A 22,294-nucleotide genomic window follows, 5' to 3' on the forward strand; every position below is an offset into this window, starting at 1 on the left:
TAGCAAACTTGAACTGTGTTATTTTACAGAACGCCAACAGCAGCAGAGCAAATTTGGGTGTTATGTCAGCAGAATGAAAAATATTTGTACAACCTAAATTCTTATGTCTTTTATGATAAATATTGCATAAACCAAACTGGAGGCCTCTGTTTTTTTTCCTCTTAAGTTTTATATGTATGGTAAGGCTGCCTCCTTGGTTTAGTTATGGTTGTTTTCCTTTTCACTTACCGTATTTTCCGCACTATAAGGCACACTTAAAATCCTTTAATTTTCTCAATGAAGACGTTTCACCTCTCATCCGAGAGGCTTCTTCAGTTCTTCTCAGATGAGAGGTGAAATGTCTTCAAGCAACTTAAAGAAGTCCAGACGCTTCTCTTTCTAAGCTCCTTAGACTACAATGACCTGGATGACTGAGAACCTTCACAGACAACACAGCTTAGCATTCACTGTGTTTATGTTAGTATAACATAAACACAGTGAAGCTGGAGGAATTCAAACTTTTTTCCACTCAATAAAAGTTGAGGGTTCCCGATGGTTAGGGACAAATGCAATGGCATGGCAGGATGCTGTAAACGGCCCAAACTTCAGTCAGGAATCAGGAGAACAACTGAGGTAATCCATCCACAATACGAGGTTAGTCATTAATATACTGCAACAACACGGGAATCGAGCAGCTGCCAGAGAAGTCAATATTAATGAATCAATTAATCGGTACGGAAGAGGAGGCTCTTCCGTACCATTGAGAAGAATGAGTTGAGTAAAGTTTGACCTATCTGACTGTTTTGTTTCGCTTAATGCACCTTATAATCCAGTGCACTTTATGTATGAAAACAGACCTGTGCCTTATAATCTGGTGTGCCTTATGGTCCGAATAATACGGTAAATCACTCATGCTCAAACCAGTGTTCCTCTCTGTCCCGGGTATGGACACCCTTGCAATTGAAAAAATGGCAGCCTGCCTGAAGGTGCAGATACATGGTAGATTCCTGGTCTGGTGACGTACATCTTCTGTGTTAAGCCATCCACTTACCCAGAGGTTGTTTTGTTCTCCTAAGATCTAGATAATGTTTATTGTCATATAGACAGTCTGAAGCAGAAAAAGACAATGCTATTCACCAGACCCTATAGCACAGGGGAAACTACACCTAGTCTGTATGGTTTTCATAAGATACTTAAAAAGGCTATGTTAAAGGTATACTGTCAGTTCTGTCACCCCAAAATTCTCCAAGGTTCTGGATTTGGTCCTCAACCCAGAGGGCTCCAAAACACCACATTCCTGAACACAGGAATGGAGAATGTGGGAGACACCATTATGGAGGCAGATGAAACAATTGCCTCTTAGGATGTTATGTCTCTTTTCACTTTGCCTTCCAGTTGCTGAAGCAGTGCACATAGTCTCTAAAAAATTACAGGATTGTGAAGGGTGCGCTTCACAACAGGAACACCCTCAACACCAACCAAATATGTCTGCTCTTGGAACTAAGTTTTAAGTTTTACATATTTCACATGCAAGGGACAGACAGAGAGAAACATGGATCCACCATCAGCTTCCCAATTTCACCAATTTAACTTAACAATAAAAGTACTGTAAATGAACTAATGGCTCTGTAGTTCTCTATTTTCTCCATATTCATTAGTTCAGTTATAGTACTGTGAAAAAGTCTTGAGCCACGCCGCAGTTCTTTATATATTGCTTCAAAAGACGCTCTTGTGGTCTAAAGGAATAGTTCTCCTTTCTAAAGCTCTTTTATACTTTTTTTCTTTGGACATTGGCTTCTTTCACTCAGTCCAGTCCTTGTACCTGATCATTTTCAGACTTTCAAAAATTGTAAATTTTAATATTGTTGCTGATAGTTTTATATATAAATCCAATCAGTACTGAAAATCATTGTCAATGCCTGAAAAGTCAAGCATCAGAAAAAGAGTTAAGATTTGCTATTGACAAACATCATTCTAACTAAATGTGGTTATCCCAGCTGGGCATTTGTCAAAGTCGGGAACATGCATAAAAGAAGGATCCAGGCAATCTAGGACAGAAGGACCATTGCTCCTAAAGTAAACACTATTGGTAAGTTTTTATTTGTGAGGAGTATTGGAGCAGGTCAGACACAATTTTTTCAAAATAGAGTATTCTTTGGGCTTTCAACCCTCTATGCCAAAATTGGTCCACCCCAAGGATTGGCTCCACTGGTATACACAACTGCCAAGAGAATTGGTGTGAATTATACCATGGAGAAACAAAATAAATAAATAAAAAATGGCTAAGCAGATGGCACAGCACAGAAGAGCAACACTTTTGGTGCCTATTTACACCTACAGGCAAGTGGCCATTTGTTTAGTGATCAGTGCAATATACTGGATAGGGAGGAAGTAGGCCTGTTACAGGACTATATATAAGGACTATATAGAAATTATTTTTTGTGCAAACCCTTTTGCATTTAATATTATTATGGCTTGTGCTGGATGAAACATTTTTCCCATTGAAAATGCCGTCTCCAGACAAACAGAATCAACTTTGATTTCCTCCTTTGGATTATTGAGTTCTGTCAAGGCAGAACAGCTGAAAAACTGTGAATATTGCGTGGCATGTGGCAGAGTGCGGAAAAACCCCCAAAACAAAACAAAACCAGAAGAATATTAATATATTATTAATAATATAATATTAAAGTATATGAGCTGCTTTCTGACTTAGTTCATATTCCTTTTTTTATTTTTGTGTTTCCTTGATGTATTTGCAGTGCTAAAACGGACCAGGAAGAGTAAGAATGATCTCATCAATGCAGAGGAAGGGGAGGACCACTTTACTGACATCTCATCTGTTGGTGAGGACAGTGCCTTAGATTTGTGATGGTTCTGTATGTTAAACACACAACATAGCGATTGTCCCCACTGCAAACATTTACATCAGTTAATTGTAACATTAAAACCACTGACAGGTTATGTGATTAATTTTGATTATTTGTTAAACTGCAATATCGTGCTGGAAGACCTTCGGTCTAGGCTTTATATGGCTGTTGCTTTGAAATGTTGGACTTTGTAGGACTTGGTCCCCTCCATAATTGTACCAGCAGGGACATGTTTAGCCACATTAAACTGCTTGCTCTCTGGCTGGTGTCCAAAAATGAAGTGGGCTTCATAGATAATTGGGAAATATCCAGGGAAACACTGGACTTTTTTGGGAGAAATTGTGTCCATCACACTTTACATGGAGCAGCTCTCACTTCTAGAATTCTAGACGAAATTATCAAACACCCCAAAATGTGACTGTCCAAAGTTTGAGTTTACATTTTACATGCCTCTCTGAAGTTTCTCTCCTCCCCTCTCCTCCAATATCTCATTCCCATAGAGACTGATACTTTTCTTATACTATCAAAAGCCAAATCAAAGAATAGCAAAAATCAATTTAAGTTTACAAATATGATACCTTCATATTTATCTCTTTATCTTTCAATATAAAGTTCATTCACACAGCTGTTGTTTTGAAATGACACTACAGCTTTGTGAATAAAATAGAATTGAATTGAACTGAACTTTGCTGCCTGTAATTGTTTCAGACAATTTTGCTGTCATGTTCAGGAAACCTTTTTGCTTTAGGCAGCAGTGCCTTCCAGCAGCAGGACAACACTCCCCATCACACAGCACAAACTGCATAGGAATGTTCTGAGGGAAACAAAAAAGAGCCAGTGCCTTACTTCCCAGATGATCTCGGGGATGCACCACAACAAGCCTAATTTCGAGACCCACTGAACCCACAAGGTTAACATATCAGACACTAAAGGAGATAGCAATAGACCCTTTCCTTAATAAGTCAGAGATGCTTTGGTAATAAAAAGGGTATCAACCCAAAATTAATTTTAATATTGTTGCTGATAGTTTTATCTATAAACCCAATCAGTACTGAAAATCATTGTCAAGACCTGCAAAATCAAGCATCAGTCAAGCTTGCTTATACTGTCTTAAATCAATACTATGTAATGGATACTTGAAAAGGAGTTAAGATTTGCTATTGACAAACATCATTCGGGAGATGGTGTTATTTTAATTCTGTTAAGCTGATTGCAGAAAAACAGAAAGTGAAATAAGAAAATCATAAGTAGAGGATGAAAAAGATTATACTGTTTATCAGGGCTTTCTGTGACTTTAAAGGGTCTTAAATCTCCATCCATCCATCCATTCACTTCCGCTTATCCTTTTTCAGGGTCGCGGGGGGTGCTGGAGCCTATCCCAGCTGTCATAGGGCGAGAGGTGGGGTACACCCTGGACAGGTCACCAGTCACAGGGACACACAGGGACAGACAACCATTCGCACCTATGGGCAATTTAGATTTTTCAATTAACCTATCCCCACAAAGTACATGTCTTTGGACTGTGGGAGGAAGCCGGAGTACCCGGGGAGAACATGCAAACTCCACACAGAAAGACCCTGGCCTGATGGTGGAATTGAACTCAGGACCTTCTTGCTGTGAGGCAACAGTGCTAACCACCGTGCCACCGTGCTGCCCGGGTCTTAAATCTATTAAAGGTCTTAAATGCTTTAACTCAAGTCACTGTAGTATCTGGTGCTGCTGTTTTAGCTTAATTTGCACATGTAGATTATGCACTTTGACTGCTTCAAGGCTGTGTTTGGTCCGGGCCGGAAAACATACTCTCTGTAAAGGTGTTGATAAGAAGCGGACCCAAACGCAGGTCTCTTCAGAGAGAAAACAGTGAATTTAGCTACAGTGAAAAACAATAGGGAAAATATATACAAGTCCTGGAACTGGACTTATATATATGTATATCTCACTCCCCAAGGTGGTGATCTTCAAAATCCCCACACAGTGCTCGCGTCCGTGAACATTGGAATGGCAAACTCATATCCAATCTGTGACTCTGCTCCCGTTTCCTAGTAAAGATAAACACAATAAGTCAGCTAGGCAATCCGTCTTCAAAGCAAGGTTTTTCAAAAGCAAGTCCATGGCTGTACTGACGAGGTAAACTGAAGGATCGAGTGTCAACTGGACCTCAGCCACACTGTTAAATAAGACACTCCTGATGCCGGTAATCAGCAGCAGCTGGCGGCGGCTGACGAGCAGCAGGTGTGGCTGCCTCCAGCGCGAGAACACTTCTGGGTCAAAGGATCACCCGGCGCCCAATACTTCCGGGAGCGCGAGCATCAACATAAAAGCACATTACAGGGAGATGGAAAAAAGGAGATAGAACAACAAAATACCACACACGACAACAGAATATGCTTAACTAGACCAACGGGCAGGGTGACCCGCGAGGATCGCCAGCCCGGGGTAAACCCAAAACACATGGCCCCCCAGACCCAGGCCCATGACAGTCAAATTCAGAAGGCTATACACTAAAGTAGGAGAGCACCAAACTCTATCCTGATATATACATGATTTGAAACATTACCCTTAATTTTTTTTAATTAATTGACAATAATTTATATCAAAAACTTCTAAATCAGACCAAATAGGAGTCAATTTAGGCCTGGCAGGCTATTGGGCTTTTCATAAAAGTAGCATGTTTATGAAAAATGACTTTAGAATAATGAAGAATCCTGGTGGTTTTAGCAACAACATTTTTAAATGACTAAACGCATAATTGCCACAAAATACTTTTACTTTACCTTATTCTTCATTTTGATTGGAGGTCAATATATTTTCTTGAAAAACACAGATTTTAACTTTTGAGTTATAGTTCCATCTTGAGTTTGACTTAAATTTAAAAGAAATATTGCAAAGTTTTAAAATAAATTTGATAAGGCTTGTTGTACAGTATACAGTGTCAATAACATAACATACATAAGAAACATAAAATTGGATAATGTAGTCACTTAGGTGATACAGTATGAGTCAGAGGTCGGGTTTAAAATAGAACAGGAAATGATTATCCCACTAGTCTTCCTGTGCCAGTAATGAAATTCTAATGGAACCATTTTTCTCCTTTCCTTTTTTGTCCAGTCCCACTTGACATTTGGGCTTAATTTAAGTTACTGAAAGTTTAATATAGTAGAGGCTAAATAGGAACAAGAAAGAATGAAAAAAACAAAAAAAACAGAAGAAAACCATGAATCAATATATGAACATTACCTGATGCTGCTGAAAGTTACAGAGGTTTTATTAGAGACAGAGCTAAGCGCTTTGCAATTTGGCATAATTTGTAAAAATTTAAATGTCTTTGGTATTGAGCAGCATAAATGATGCTTTCTCGTTGGAGTTCATTTTTGAACAAACAAGAAACAGTGGCCGACAGCACTGTGCACAACAGTAAATTGGTGCGTAATAAGCCTGGAAGCACAATAAGTAAGTGAATAATGCAGAAAATACAGTTTTTTGATGGTAAATTGGCCTCTGAGTACACTGAGAGCGAGAGTGGTGGAGGAAGTAAAAGCAAAAGTAAGAGGGAATTCATGACAATGTTTATCAAACGTAAAGCGTAGTTTTGATCTTCTCTTGCTGCTTGTTCAGTTAATTTTGGTTGGAGAGTGACAAAACCTGCAGCTCCAGTCCAGAATCTGTGAGATGTTCTGTGAGATGGCGTTCAGCACTCGACGGCATGCCCGGTAAACCGGGGTATGCTCTTTGTGTTTGCATCTTTTTGTAGAATCTGTTTACCTGCTCTCATTTGCTGTTTTAGTTATTTGGGGAAAAAACTAGAATTAGTTTTGTGAGCTTTAACCTGAGGTTCTGGTGTTTCTGCCAAAATACATTTATATTTAAAAATCAATTCAGGATTTAATTAATCGATATCACATTGTTCAAACTAAAATCGATTTGAATTGGGAAATCGATTTTTTAAACCCACCACTAGTGCGTACTAAAAGTTACATATTATTGGGTTTCAGTTTGATTTTTGGGATGTTTCTTAAATTAAAGAAATAAGACTGGATGATCTTTGAGAGGTGGCATTCAAAACAAACACTGGTCAAAAATAATACAATGCTTCCTAACAGCTGATTTGATGTTGTTAACCTTGGGCTAAGTGTAAAAGCAGACCTCCTTAGCTGTCTGGGCCAAATAAAGTAAAGATGAGGATAAATATAATGAGAGCCATCTGAGAGAAGTGCCAGGAATACTAAGCCAATTCTGTAATCTGTCAGTAAGAATGATCAGTCTTCCCTTAATTTACTTTAAGATCCATGGCTCTAGCTGATTATAATCAAACATATCTTGATTTGGAAGGAGCACCTCATTTTTAGACTTGGTAACTTTATTGCAATTTTGTATGTTTTGCTCCAACTGCCCCCCCAGGGTCGCCATATGCTCGGGCAAGTGTGAAGAGCAAGAATGAGAGTTCATCTTACTTCAGGAGGAAAGAGAAGAGGATTCGCTTCACCATCCGGCATCTGGTTAAATCCCAGAGCTTCTACTGGACAGTGTTATGTCTGGTTGGCCTAAATACACTGTGTGTAGCTATAGTACACTATGACCAGCCTGAGTGGCTTACCTATGCACTATGTAAGTATTCAACAGTTCTATACATTTTAAATAATTTTCTTGTAATCCTGTATGTTTTCATGGACCTGTACGTTTTCAAAATCAATTTTAACTATAGTTACTAGTTGCTTAATGTTAAATTTATTTTAGCCATTACTTGATATAAAAAATTCTCCTATCAGTGCATGGATGGCTTTATTATTTTATTTTGGCCATGATACAGCTTGAAACATGACAGTTGTCAAATTTGATTTCAAGTGATTCTCTACTCATTGTTGAGATGGAGCGCTTTTTAGCCAGTTAAACCACGAAGAGGACCATTATCAACAGTTGTAGCAGTATTTACATGAAAGTAACTGCAAGTGTGCGATTCAAAATGAAAACATAAATACTCATGCCACTCTTTACCACCTAAAGTAGATAGCTTACACCTGTTGGTTCCATCTTACCAGTAATGTTATAACGAATCAATATTACAGTTGTGGTCAGATGTTTACATTCATTCGTTATGGGAATGAATGTCATGGTAATTTTGAGCCTTCAGTGATTTCTTTTAACTCTTAGTTCTTTCGCCTGGATGGAATTGTTGTACAACATACACATTTAATGACTTTAAAAAGCAAGAATTGGGTGCACAAGCTGGAATTTGGTTTAATTTTGTTTTAAATCCACAGAATATGAAACATATACATATAGGCTTAATATGTGCACACACTCAAAAGTTTGTAATAAGTGGTGCTAAAGGTTGAACAATGTCTTTTAACTTGACACAGTAAACATCTATTAAATTGCCATTAATGATCATGATTGACAACAACCAGTATGTCTTTGATAGCATAAAAAGGATTTGTTTTAACTTGAATTTGCACTAATTGGACCTTTACTAAGAATAATGGGAAAGTCCACGGAATTAAGTGAAGAAATATGGTATCTAACCAGATTCCCTACTCTGGGTGGCTTTGCCTTGGCCTCTAGAATCCTGGAGTAGTTTTTTGACCAAGATATGTCCTTCAATGTACATAATAAACAATTATGTAGGACTGCTTTCTTCTTCAATATCTCTAAAATTAGAAACATCCTGTCTCAGAGTGATGCTGAAAACCCAGTTCATGACTTCTTACTTCTAGACTGGACTACTGTGATTTGTTACTACCAGGATGTCCTAAAAACTCCCTGAGAAGCCTTCAGTAACAAGAGTGCTGACAGGGACTAGAAAGAGAGAGCATATTTCTCCTCTATTGGCTTCTCTTCATTGGTTCTCTGTTAAATCCAGAATAAAATAAAAAATTCTTCTCCTCACATAGAAGGTACTGTATAATCAGGCGCCATCAGGTCTTAAAGACCTTATAGTACCGTATCACCTCAACTGAGCACTTTGCTCTCAGTGTGCGGGCTTACTTGTAGTTCCTAGGATATTTAAAGGGAGAAGTAGAGGCAGAGTCTTCAGCTTTCAGGCCCCTGTTCTGTGGAATCAGAGTATTAAAGTGTATAGAGGGCAAAAAGCATGAGCAAATTTCAACAGATTGCTGCATAACTAATAACACTAGGTCACTCTGCTGTTTCTTCTCAAAATGTGCCATTCTGTTACATTATGTTTTAGGCTATATCATCTTGTTTTATGTAAAAAGAAAAGGGATGAAAATAATATAATTCACCCTAACATTAAGCACTCCAAATGAAGTGCATAAAAAATGAAGAAATATTTATTATATTTTCAAATGTACAACTATATTTTGACTTTTTTCTTACATTTGTGTAGTTGACTTATTATGTTAATGTCCAAAAACAACATATTACAGCCAGCTGCAACTAAGATTGTTGGTGCCATATTTGGATGCTGGTGGAGGTTTGAGGCTTTAAAGATCATGTTGCTCATCATCCTTCCATTCACTTGAAGCATTCCATTAGAATTATAGTACCAGCTTTATTATGATCCTGGTGAGATCATCTTTCTTGCATACAAAATTGCTGTTGCCTGTATCTGCTTTTTTTTTTTTTTTTACTAGTACTCTAATTCCTGTAGTTCTGTGCTGCAGCAACACATGTGTAAACACACATGACTCAAACAGCGTTTTGTAATACACAAATAGTCTCTTTCTGTGTCTTATTCACTGTGGGCACAGCTGCTATAGAATCAGCTATATTTATTTCTTCTGGACAGACCTTGCGGAGTTTGTATTTTTGGGCCTGTTCCTGGTGGAGATGTCCATGAAAATGTATGGTCTTGGACCCCAGAACTACTTTCACTCCTCTTTCAACTGTTTTGACTTCGGGGTGAGTTGCCCTCTTCATTTGACTGTTTTGTCAATTTGTTGTGCATTTTGAGAACATTTATAGGGAAACTAGCATGATTCAGAACTAGTTCTCTAGAAAAGAAATGTAGCGAATTATTGAAAAAAAAAATTCAGACGGTTTTGATTTATCAAACTGTGTTCACAGGTGATCATTGGCAGTATTTTTGAGGTGGTCTGGGCAGCCATGAAGCCCGGGGCTTCATTTGGAATCAGTGTCCTGCGAGCACTGAGGCTGCTCCGGATCTTCAAAGTCACCAAGTGAGTAAATGGAAATGTTTGTCTGTCTTCTGTAAAACCGGGTTAGACAATGGATTCATACTGGTGTGTCTTTGTGTAGGTACTGGAACTCATTAAGGAACCTTGTGGTATCCCTACTCAACTCCATGAAGTCCATTATTAGCCTGCTGTTTTTGCTCTTCCTCTTCATCGTGGTCTTTGCTCTGCTGGGTATGCAGCTCTTTGGTGGCCAGTGAGTAGATTTTTTCTGCTGATTTATTATTTATTTATTGTGATGCAGCTAATGACAAGACTCTTGGCAGGATTTACTAAGCAGGAAAAATTAGCTGGAGCAGCATTTCAGTAAGGCAGTGAATGAGCACATTACTGTACTAAATTCAGTAATTAGACAATTATAATTATGTCATTACTTACGCTACAAAGGTCCTTCAGTGGAGGAAGATAAAAAGAAAAAAACATAAAACATGTCTTTCTGAGCATTGGCACTACAATCAACTGATTTAGGTTGGTGTGCAGGTGGAGGACAATGGTGAAGCAATACAGACATACAAGGATTGAGAAATGGAGATGTGAATATTACATATATTTTGGTTGCACAAAAGGATAACCGACGGCAAAGTGGAAACAATGATTAAAAAAAACAAAACACATTATACTGCTAACAGAACTTTGGCTCTTTGCAAGCCTCTGAACAAACAGCATGCTAACGCAATGCTAGCCAAGAACCCTGCATGATTATCTTTTGCCTACATTGGGTTTGAAGTAATTAGGTCCCAGCTGACAGACACCACTACAAGCCTCTTAAATTTGAGAAGGAAAAATAGTCAGTGATCAACCACGAGGTCTCACAGCCTCAGATGACTCAAATTTAATGATAAACATATATATTTGGAATAATTTATAGGAGTGTAATTGAGAGGACAATAAGTTGCTCAATACAGCAGGAGGTGGAGGATGAGTGAGAGGTATACTGCTGAGGCTTTGTAGACTGATCACAGTCAGAGACTATTCATCTCCCTGCAGGTTTAATTTTGAAGACGAAACACCGACAACCAATTTTGACACATTCCCAGCAGCCATTCTCACCGTCTTCCAGGTAAAGATCAATTAAGTCATGTTATATTTTTTTTATACTACCACTGAACTGGACCCCTAAAGCAGTCTCTGTCTCCCCTGCAGATCCTAACTGGAGAGGACTGGAACGCAGTCATGTACCATGGGATTGAATCCCAGGGGGGTGTGCATGGGGGAATGTTCTCTTCCATTTATTTCATCGTACTTACTCTCTTTGGAAATTGTATCCTGCCTCATATATCAAGATAGATTCCCTTTGTTGACACCAGGCAGCTTTATAGCCCTGCCAAAGTTTTTATTATTGATTTGAAGATTAGCTGGACCTGTAAATACTGATTCTGTGTTTATCAATCCTTTGGTGTTTTCCTGAGAACATAAATAACCAGACACCCTCCTCAATGTGTTCTTGGCCATTGCTGTTGATAATCTTGCAAATGCCCAGGAGCTCACTAAGGTACGATATATTGTTATATATTTCATTTAATTTTTCACCCTTAGTAAAATCTTCCATGGCCTTTTACTTCATTTTTTCTTAATCCTCTGAATCATCCTCAGTCTTAACTTTAACTAAAGGCAGTCAGATTTTTGATTTATTTTTATGCCTGTTTTCTCTAAATAAAGGGCCATGGTGTGATGGTTAAGACGCAGCACTGACAAGATTATGATGTAATCATTATGATGTCATAATCTTGGATGAGTAGGTTGATGGACATCCTTAGATGAAGGATCGAGTTTTTTAGATAACTGGAAAGTGCAGAAGAACTCTTGCAATCTTCTTTACTTAGCCCTCAGGGACATTCCATGTCAACTGGCCAAATGCTTATAACGCTGACTATCTTGGATATCTCAAAAACAGTCCCCTGCTAATGCTATAACACCTGGTGTAATACAAAAGCCAATTTTTGTGTTATGCCCTTATTAGGTCATAAAATATTTTTTATGAAGTTCTAGGCATATTCAAGCCTTTTCTGAAGGAAAATTGTATCACAAAAACAAAAGAATAAGAAATATTGCTAGATAGTGTAATCAGAGTAGAACCAAATTTGGCCGTTTCTGGATGGTACTCTAATTAATTAATTTAGTTAATGTGCATATTTTTTATTTTTCATTTCAAATGATCATTTTTTGATACTCTTCACAGTTATCATTTTCTGTTAAACCATATTCACTATAATGTTATGCTTCTAAGTTATCCAGTTAGATATAGAATATACTAATGATACTTCTGAAAACTTAGCTTCATATATCAAATACTTTTCAAGATATGTATTTAAACAAAGGTCGGTTGACCCACTTTCATTTTTTCACACATAATGTGAAATAGTTAATGTTATAGTATTCTAGTTATAACTGAAAAAATAATTTTGTTAAATATATGCATATCTTGCTTCTAAATTTTAACCAGAGTTTTCAGAATCTTCCAGGGCTGCGCTTGTCAAAATGGTAGCCATTTAAAGCAGGTCTTGAAAATGAAACACATGCATATATTTAGCTAACTTGAGTAGTAATTGAGTAGAAATTTAGAATTTAGTTCTATTTGGGTTGCAATATTTACTGTTAGTTTTGTTTTGTGGTATAGCTTGTGATATTTGCTCATGAAATAAAGAATTTTTTTTTATGAAATAAAGATTATTTTTCATTTTTGTGACAAAATTTTTTATATTATTCTATATTATAAAATTATTCTGTTTTTATCATCATTCCTAATGCTTTTGATGTAAAAAACAAACAAACAAGCAAACACAATTCTGATTTTAACTAACGTCTAAACCTAATGCTATATTTAGAAGAAAGGCAAGATAGATTTTTTTAATTATTAAAAGGGAAAGGTTTCAGTTTGAATTATCTATTTGTCCCTGATTGCAAGGACTTCACAATTTAATATTAAAAAAAATGATATATTCTGATTGTTGGGGGTTAGAGTTAGAATTAGGGTGAAGGCTGGTGTCACCAATAGGTGGCTTAGACCTCAGAGGTTTAATTAAGGGTGTTTTCACACTGTTGGTGTTTAGTCCATTTAGATCAAACTTGTCCTTTTATCTCTTTGTGCCATGTGTTTGATTTTTCTCTGTGTGAAAGAAAACCAGATCACATGTAAAAGGTGAGGAAAAGTGATTTGGAAAAGACTAAACATACTATTGATGTCAAAATGCCCTAAGATGGCAAGCTCAGGTTTTGGCAAAGGAAAAAGAACCTCGTAATCTTCAGTGATTTTACCCTTATAATATATCCATATTCTGAATGCTCCTGCTAGTCTTAAATTTGTTTTGTTCTTTAATAGTGGACTTTCTATCAACAATGGTCACAGCAAAATAAATAGATTATAAAGGACTTCTCAGTGCATTGAGCGACAACTTGTTATTTATTATAGTCCTGAAATAAACACAAGTTAAAATATGTGTCCATGTATGTTTTTTTCTATACCTATAGGATGAAGAGGAGCAAGAGGAGGCTATCAATAAGAAACTTGCCCTCCAGAAGGCCAAGGAGGTAAAGGAAGTCAGCCCCATGTCAGCCGCTAACATTTCCATCACAGCGTAAGTCTACTTCCTTTAATGTTTGTCCTGACTTGATAAACTGCATTGTAATGACTCCCAAGAATTGTGGGTAGTTTTTCTTTAGCTACATTAAGGACCACTTCACAAGTATGCAGTCTAAATCCTTCCAGCCTGTTTCAATATTCTCACACAGAATACATTTTTGCATTTTTGATGTTCATATTAAATCTTTGTCTACAAAATATCATTACAAATATAGAAAAAAAGCAAAAATATGTAACAGCTTAGCACAAAACAACTCAGCTAAAATGGTTCTCTGAGACTGCAGACCAAAGCCAATGCTCAACTCTTCTGTGATATAACAAACACAATCTTCACAAATATCAGAATAGTATTTCCAAAGCTATTAGATCTGTGCAGGTTGGATACTAGCACTCCCTAGTGTTCAGCTGTTGCAAAATCACTTTGATTGGCTGTGACACATGTTCAGAAAACATCATTTTGTGAGGCTTAATGAGACAATCATCCCTGCCTATTGATAAATACCGGGAAATACATTTGTGACTAAAAAAAAGTTAATGTTTGTCAAAACAAAAACGTCAAATCCAGTGTGGCAGATAAATTTAAACTTTAAACTTTGCTTGATCCAACAAATCAAATCATGCATATGGTTCAGAATGTGTTAATTGTTTATTCATATTTATATGTAAACAGTTCACAGAGGTTACATGGTCATTATCTGGAACACAAAACATCCTTGACTACTGTTTGTTAATTCAAATTAGACTTTCTCAATATCTTTGTTATCTATGCTAGCACTTACATCTTGTGGAGATTTACCCACTTGAGGAATGGTCATCTGAAATATATGTACGTGGATGTTTTATATCTAAAACTTTTTATCCGGAAATATTTTTCTTTAAGACATCGTTTTAGAAAGTATTAACATGGATTGACCATTGTCAAGGCTAATGGGCTGGTAGACTTTTGCACAGGGCTCGGGAGATCACAGTTCAGTAAGACAAGAAAAGGGGAATAGTCCAGGAACAAAGCGAATCAACACATCCAAAATTTACAGTTCACACTCCCTTTCAACTGAGGGTTAAGCGCGCCACACCAGGGAAGGAAATCCAGGGACCTGTGCACAGGAAACAGACGGTCAAAATCCGAGCAAAAACAGAGTAGCAGGAGCCAGGGTTTCAGCTAACTAATTAGCCCAATTACCAAACAAAGAGTAATCCTCATCCACTACCTTAAGTAGTGGATTCTTGATGAACATGTGGGTGATTAGAGCAGGTGTGCCTGGCCAGAGTTGGGAACCCGTAAAAAGAGGAGAGAGGGGAAACACAAGGGAGAGCTAGACAAAAAACAAAACCTTGATGTGCAAGCCAAGGAAGACTGACAGTGTAGAATATGAAAGTTGCCCTTCTTCCAGTCCCACGTAGTACAGGACAGTAGACCGGCACTGGGATTCTATTGCGATTGGTAAGACGTTTATTTTGCTCCATGGTCCTTAGCAGGATAGCATAGGTAGCCTTCCAGTGGCAGTGCCAACTGCATAGATTATCCATACGACAAGCTCACCTTCTATGGCATGTCATGACATCATGGGCATACTCCACCAAGCCAGGTGGGAGCTCCAAATGTTGGTACGTTCTGCTTGTCTGTTAGTCTGAGGATGAAACGTAGAAGGCAGGCCAACCTTGGCTCAGAGAGCAGAGCAGAATTCACACCAAACTTGAGATGTGAACTGGGACCTCCGGTATGCCCATTATCAAAGCGAGCACATAGAGGCGACCAGGACGACTGTTGCCATGGTCTGGTTTTGTTTGCTGGGCTGATTCAATTGACCAGATAAGGGATCCAATCATTCAGAAAGCACAGACCATGGTTGATTTGTCAGGGGTTTTGTCAAAAGTGGAGAATTGCCAGGAAAGTGGTCTGATGTTTTGTGAGGAATGTCAGTAAGTTATGGTGAAGTTAAACTGAGTGGAAAACAGAGCCCACCTGACTTGCTCAGTATTACCGTATTTTCACGACCATAAGACGCACCGTACTAAAAGGCGCAGTCTCAGTTATGTGTGCCATTACTGTATTTAACACACACATAAGGCGCACCTGATTATAGGGCGCGGGTTTTATATACAATCTACGCCCACACTTTTCACCCCCTTTAACGTTCTCATGGTGTCCTCTGCTACGTCCGCCTTACAACAACAACACACACAAGCATACAAGTGTGCGCATTTAAAAATAAAGCGGGAGCAAAACTGAGTTTGGTACTCACATTTTTATTACCGGTAATCGTCATCAATTAAACCCATCGAAGTCCTCATCCTCTGTTTCTGAATTGAACAGCTGCGCTAAATCTCCATCAAACATTCCAGGTTCACTTTCTTCACTGTCAGAGTCACTTTCCGTGCCGTGCGGCTCCTCGGAAATGATGCCGGCTTTTGCGAAAGCTCGAACAACAGTGCCAGCAGACATGTTAGCCCAAGCATCTACAATCCATTCGCAAATTGTGGCGTAACTTGCCCAGCGCTGCCTTCCACTCTTAGTGAAACTGTGGTCTCCATCGGTCATCCATCGCTCCCACGCCGCTCGCAGCCTTACTTTGAATGGCCGGTTCACACCGATGTCCAGCGGTTGGAGTTCCTTTGTCAGGCCTCCCGGAATGACAGCAAGGTCAGAGTTCATTTGTTTCACTTGTTTTTTCACATCGGCTGTGAGATGGGCACGCATAGATTTACAAATCAACAGCGATGGTGATGCGTGGAAAAAACCACCTGGTCTCCTTACATACACCTCCCTCAGCCACTCTTTCATCATTTCCTCATCCATCCAGCCCTTTTCATTTGCCTTAATGATGATTCTTCTGGAAACTTCTCTTTAGGCAAAGTCTTTTTCTTAAAAATCACCATAGGCGGCAGTTTTTGTCCATTAGCATGGCAGCCAAGCACAACAGTAAAAGAAGACTTTTCGTGCCCCGTTGTGCGTATCGCTACCGTGCTGGTCCCCTTCTTCTCCACAGTGTGACTCACCGGGATGTCGAAAGTGAGCGGCACCTCGTCCATGTTAGTGATGTGGCTGGGCTGGATGTGTTTGTCGGCGATGTGTTTGCTGCAGTAGGAGCGGAAGATGGCCAGCTTTTCATTATAATCCGCTGGAAGTTGCTGCACTACCGTAGTCCTGGTCCGGATGGAAAAATGGCACCGTTTCATGAAACGAAAGCACCAAGACGGACCTCCTTGGAAATGTTCAATTTTCATTTCTTCTGCTAGCGTTACTGCTTTTAGTTGAATGGTGACCGTCGAAACACTTCTCCCACTCGTTCTTTGGTCAATGATCCACTGCTCGAGTCTTTCCTCCAACTCAGGCTACCTCGCCTTATGTCCGCGGAAACTCAGCTGCGTCTTCTTGACCTGTCGGAGCTCGTTTTCCAGCTTCCTCCACTTGCGAACCATCGATTCATTAATCTTAAATTCTCTCGCGGCTGCTCGATTTCCATGTTCCTCCGCGTAGCTGATGGCCTTCAGTTTAAACTGTGCTTCATAAGCGTGTCTCTTTGCCATTTTCAGGGTTGTTAAAACAACGATGTTCTGCATAACGCACATACCTGTTCTTTTATACAGGTATGTGCGATTGTATATACAATCAACGCCCACACTTCCCCCTTTAGCGTTCTCATGGTGTTCTCTACTACGTCCTCCTTACAACACACACAGGGCGCACTGCACTATAGGGCGCGCCGCACTTTTTGAAGAAAATCTAAGACTTTTATGTGCGCTGTGACAGCCAGTGGGCTGGCCTTGTGTTTTGCTTTTTCTTTTACCTGTTTCTTGCAGGTAGGTGGCCTTATGGTCGTGAAAATACGGTAAGCCTTTATGCTGTCTGGGGGTATGCAAGGTTCATGTGGTCAGTCCACATGATGAATGTATGTCCTGACCCTTTCAACCAGCACCTCCATTCCTCTAGGGCGAGTTTGCTGGCCGGCAGTTCTTGATATCTAACATTATAATTCTGTTTAGCTGGGAAGAGAGAACAAGAGAAAAGGGCACAGGGACGCTTTTTACCTTCTTTGTTTTGCAATAGGACAGCTTCCACACAGCAGTCGAACACATCCACCTCCACAATGAACTGTTGCGTGAGGTCAGGTTGAGACAAGATGGGGACAGATATGAAGCGTTGCTTGAGAGGATCAAAGGCACATTGAGCCAATGGTGACCACTGGAACAGAAGATTGGGAGAGGCAAGTTGCATTAGTGGGAGGACTTGCTTGCTGAAGTCACGGATGAACCAAAGAAAAACCAAAGCAACACAACTGCTTGTGATTCTTATTGTTAGGCCAATCAATTACAGCTTGTACTTAATGGGGCCTGGTTTGAGGTCACCTCCACTTACATTGTGGAGAAACATTGTCAACATGAAACAAAGCTTTTTTCAGCACCCCAAAATATAATTTTATCCAATTAAAGGGACGCAAAGGGATGCCAAATGCTATCATTTTCCTGTAAAGCAAATTTCAGAATCAGAATCAGAAAGAATCAGAAAGGGTTTTATTGCCAAATGTTGAGCAGGTTTACAACATTAGGAAATTGCTGCAGTACTTAGTGCAAACATACTGTCAGATAACGCTTAAATAAACATAAAAATAAAAATTAAAAGTGCTAAGTAGATAGATATATACATGAGTGCAGGTGGTGACCAGTGCCAAACATGGAATGATGCAGTGAACACAGTGTAGGGTCATGTGTTAGTGGTGGGAACAGTCATATGGTTATTGTTCATGAGTCCAACAGCAGAGGGGAAGAAACTGTTCTTATGGCGAGATATTCTGGTGCGAATGGACCGGAGCCGCCTGCCTGAGGGGAGCAGGTCAAACAGACTGTGTCCAGGGTGAGAAGGGTCAGCTGTGATCCGAGCTGCACGCCCCAGTGTCCTGGAGGTGTACAGGTCCTGCAGAGATGGGAGTCTGCAGCCAATCACCTTCTCAGCAGAGCGCACAACACGCTGCAGTCTCTGTTTGTCCCTGATAGTGGCTCCAGCGTATCACACAGTGATGGAGGAGGTGAGGATGGACTCGATGATTGCAGTGTAGAATTGCATCATCGTCCGTGTTGGCAGGTTGAATTTCTTCAGCTGCCTCAGGAAGTACATCCTCTTACTTACAGGTATAAATAAAGTAACATTGCACATTGGATTATGATTACGTAACCAGGGATGACCAAGGACCAGAGGAGTAAGAAGGGCTTCAAACACATAGAAGCTCACATCTTCAGTGTGGTTGCCAGAGAGAGTGAGTGAGACAGTCTTGAGTCTTGTGTGATATCAGGGAGGTCCTTTTCCATCAAGGGCCATGACTTAAAATACTTTACAGAGGGACATTATTGGGACATTGTTACTGCGGGGGAAAATAAGAGCCAGGAGCATTCTGGGAAAGTTAAATTTTCACCTGTGTTTGCGGACATGGTCATCATTTTTTACACATTGCAATGAGTAAATCCAACAAGAAAGACAGTTCTTTGGCAGCTAGTTCATGTTTCAAATAATCATTTAAACTGTGCTCCATGGAGGGCCTTCTACTACCAGCCCACTTCTTCAGTCAACATCGAAAAGTCTGTTGAGAAGTTGGGCACACTTAAATTTCCTTGATGAGCAGCCAACATCGGGGTTAGACTCAAAAACATTCCGAAATTTAGGAATGAAATCTTCAAAAGAAAGAATGGGGCTAGCTTTTAGCACAGCCTGTGCCCATTTTAGCACCTGGTCTTAAAATATCTCCACAAAAAAGCAATCTTGGAACAATCTGACTCATATGCCCTTTTTTGTTTGAATACTAGCGAACTCTATGTGTAAGAAATCCAGCACATTTGCTAAACTCACCCGTGAACACCTCGGGAGTGGAGACAGGTTGTAGAGACAGCCAGTTCTCTGATCTGAGGAGGTGAGGGGATAGAGGCGGAAAATGGTGGATTAACCATACCTTTTTACTACCTTTCACCTCTGCGATTTCTTCAGCGATCATGGTTCACCAATAATGTGGCAGAGCATTCGCTCATGCCACTCCACTTCCTTTGAAGTGAAAGCACAGCTCACAAGAGTCTGCTCAGTCCATTTTTGTAGTTGTATTGTTCTGTCAGAGCTGATTGGCAGGTCCAACAAAAACAGAGCCTTAGCCTCAGCAAGATGTGATGAATCTCGCCAACAAATATAAACAAACATAAAAAACAAGCACAGAGAGACAAGAAGGAGAAACATTAAATACTAAGAGAAAAACAGACAGAAAACAAAACCTGGAGTAGACAGCCAAGTAGGATGGAGGCATCATGGCAGTCACAGCCAGAATGTTCTTTAATTAGATATATTAATATGCACTGAAATAACCAACAATTACACCAGTTTCTTAAACTGTCATGTAAATAACAACCAGGATAGGGGATTGTAGAACCTTAATTAAAACCTAATTGATTCCCCTTCCTTTTTTGCACATTATCCTATATGTAGTTAGGAAATGTCAAGATGATCAAGAAAACCACCCATCTGAATAAAGTATAATTTTGCCAAACCTCCTCTAAGGGTTTGACTCTGTTAGTGTCAATGGACATCTGACTTGAGAATTTGAATCTCAAGGTTGTCTCCAAAAGTTGATTCTGTTCATGTGGACGTAGCGTTTTCAGTGGGAGAAACATTTCGTCACTCATCGAAGTGACTTCTTCAGTCTCAGCTGACTGCAGGTTTCCCCAATCTTATAAACAGTACATTTGCATAATGACTGAAACCAGCCCACTGAAGGAACAATGGGCTGGGAGGTCAGTTCCTTCATCATTACTATGCAAATTCTCATGACCATTGATCAACAACCACTGATCAATTCACAGAGAGTTGGGGAATGGTTGCAATCACAACATTGTAAGATGGCAAATGCAGAAACGTTTCTCCCACTGAAAATGCTACGTCCAGATGAACAAAATCAACTTTTGGAGATTTACTTACCTGGATGATCGAGCATGCATCAAGACGAAATCTCAAGGTTGTCTTATTTCTGCAACATCTCAGAAAAGAGAACCTAAAACACAGGATGCAACAGGCAGAGTAAAGGTTTGCTGCGTATATTCATGAGGTCTCATGGATATAGGCAGGGCATATTATAAATGTGTGATCCTAGAGCTGATGCCAAAATGCTCTGCCCATGTATTTATTCTGTTATCCACAGCAACTTAACCTGACAAATGTCGAGAAAAAAAATTTCTTCTTTTCACATCACTAGTTACACTGAAATGCTTATGTTTTATTATCTCAGTTAACATATGCCTGTTGGCCCATTTTTTTCTGGTTAAGTGACAATTTTGTTTTGGATTTTGGGTCCTCATTTCATTCTCATTTGATAGGATACTTATAGACAGAGTAGACAGATAATAATTGAATGTTGTCTGGCTGTTTCTCTGACTTCATGCTATATGTTTTCCCCACGTTCCCCCTTTTTTTTTTGTGCATGTGCAGTTTTCTAACATGCAGTTGAAGTAATGTGCACTCTAGCAGCTTGTCCATCTGCAGCATTAGCTCACTGTGAGTTATTTTTACAACTTAACGTTCCCACATCCCTCTCCTGTTGACGTTAAACACTGTACTTTTATCAGGTAAAACTTTTTGTCATTCTATTTTGTGCCTAAAATGACATGGGGGCTCTTATCACTCATACCTTGTGACAGAGTTGTATGTGTCAGTAAAATTGCGTGTGTATTTTTTACTGATTTTTTTGTAATCTACAAGTGTCGTGAGTGACTGTCAGCTCTTAACTCTTTATTATCATCATCTTTTGCTGATTTCTTTTCATTGTCTGCCCTACCTCTTCTGTACAGTTTAGATTTCCTGCTTATAACTGCCTGAACCATGTATGTGGATGTATAACTGCAGGTTTGACTCATTTTCCAAGCTGGTTATTTTATTGTTCAGTGTATGTTGGGGCATAGTGTAAAATGTAAAGGTACAGTGGTTTAGAAATTATTTAAACCTGATATTTAGTTATTGAATTTAAATAGTAGAAAGATAATAAATGACACGTATGAACAATGATAGCTTTTAATCACAACTTTTAAAATATCAAATTATCATTATTATTATTAAAGATGTAGTGGTTTTTTGTTGTTTTTGTTGTGAATATAATTCTGCATGATTTAAGTGGGTGATTGCAGTCCAGATATTTAAGCACCTGAATTATTTTAATACAAAGTTATTTGTGTTTTGTCTTGCTAAATGAAGGGAGTTCTTCAAGACCTTTTATAGATGGTTGCTTGTGTTGCTCCAGCACCTGAATATGTTATTAATAGTACTTCTACAGATCTGCAAGTTACCCATGTCAGGTACACTGATGATGGGTACGCAGAGTTCAGACTTTTAAACAAAGTTGTAACCAGTTTATTTCAGTAATGACCAGCATTCTACCAAGAGCAGTGCAAATTAGAAATTCAAAACTGATCAGAGTGGATAAAGGAGAAGACTGACCAAAATAATGCAGTGTTAGTACAGGCTTCACACATTTGTTTTCTGGATTGGATTGATTTTAATGCAGGCACAATAATCCACAATGAGTCAGTCATTATGATGCTTGCAAAGCAAATAGTTTCTTTATTTTATATGTAACCCCTTCATAAATCCAGTCGACTACAGCCCGTTCACCAATATAAGCAAACACATTAGACATACAAAAACACATCAAAACAACAACAAAAAAAAATCACTTTTCAACTGTTTTTCATGCAGA

General features: G+C 39.0%; 1 protein-coding gene across 1 annotated transcript in view; it reads left to right on the forward strand.

Moving 5' to 3' along the window:
* The window catches only part of cacna1ba (calcium channel, voltage-dependent, N type, alpha 1B subunit, a), a 257,230-nt gene that overhangs the window by 88,316 nt on the left and 146,620 nt on the right, over positions 1-22,294 (forward strand). The window contains exons 10-18 of the mRNA XM_065471832.1: positions 2,739-2,822; positions 7,245-7,451; positions 9,592-9,704; positions 9,870-9,982; positions 10,062-10,193; positions 10,985-11,057; positions 11,141-11,258; positions 11,422-11,489; positions 13,466-13,572. Coding sequence (XP_065327904.1) covers positions 2,739-2,822; positions 7,245-7,451; positions 9,592-9,704; positions 9,870-9,982; positions 10,062-10,193; positions 10,985-11,057; positions 11,141-11,258; positions 11,422-11,489; positions 13,466-13,572 — 1,015 coding nt within the window. The remainder of the gene's footprint in view (positions 1-2,738; positions 2,823-7,244; positions 7,452-9,591; positions 9,705-9,869; positions 9,983-10,061; positions 10,194-10,984; positions 11,058-11,140; positions 11,259-11,421; positions 11,490-13,465; positions 13,573-22,294) is intronic.

The sequence above is a fragment of the Pelmatolapia mariae genome, linkage group LG12 (assembly GCF_036321145.2).
Source record: "Pelmatolapia mariae isolate MD_Pm_ZW linkage group LG12, Pm_UMD_F_2, whole genome shotgun sequence".
Lineage (NCBI taxonomy): Eukaryota > Metazoa > Chordata > Actinopteri > Cichliformes > Cichlidae > Pelmatolapia > Pelmatolapia mariae.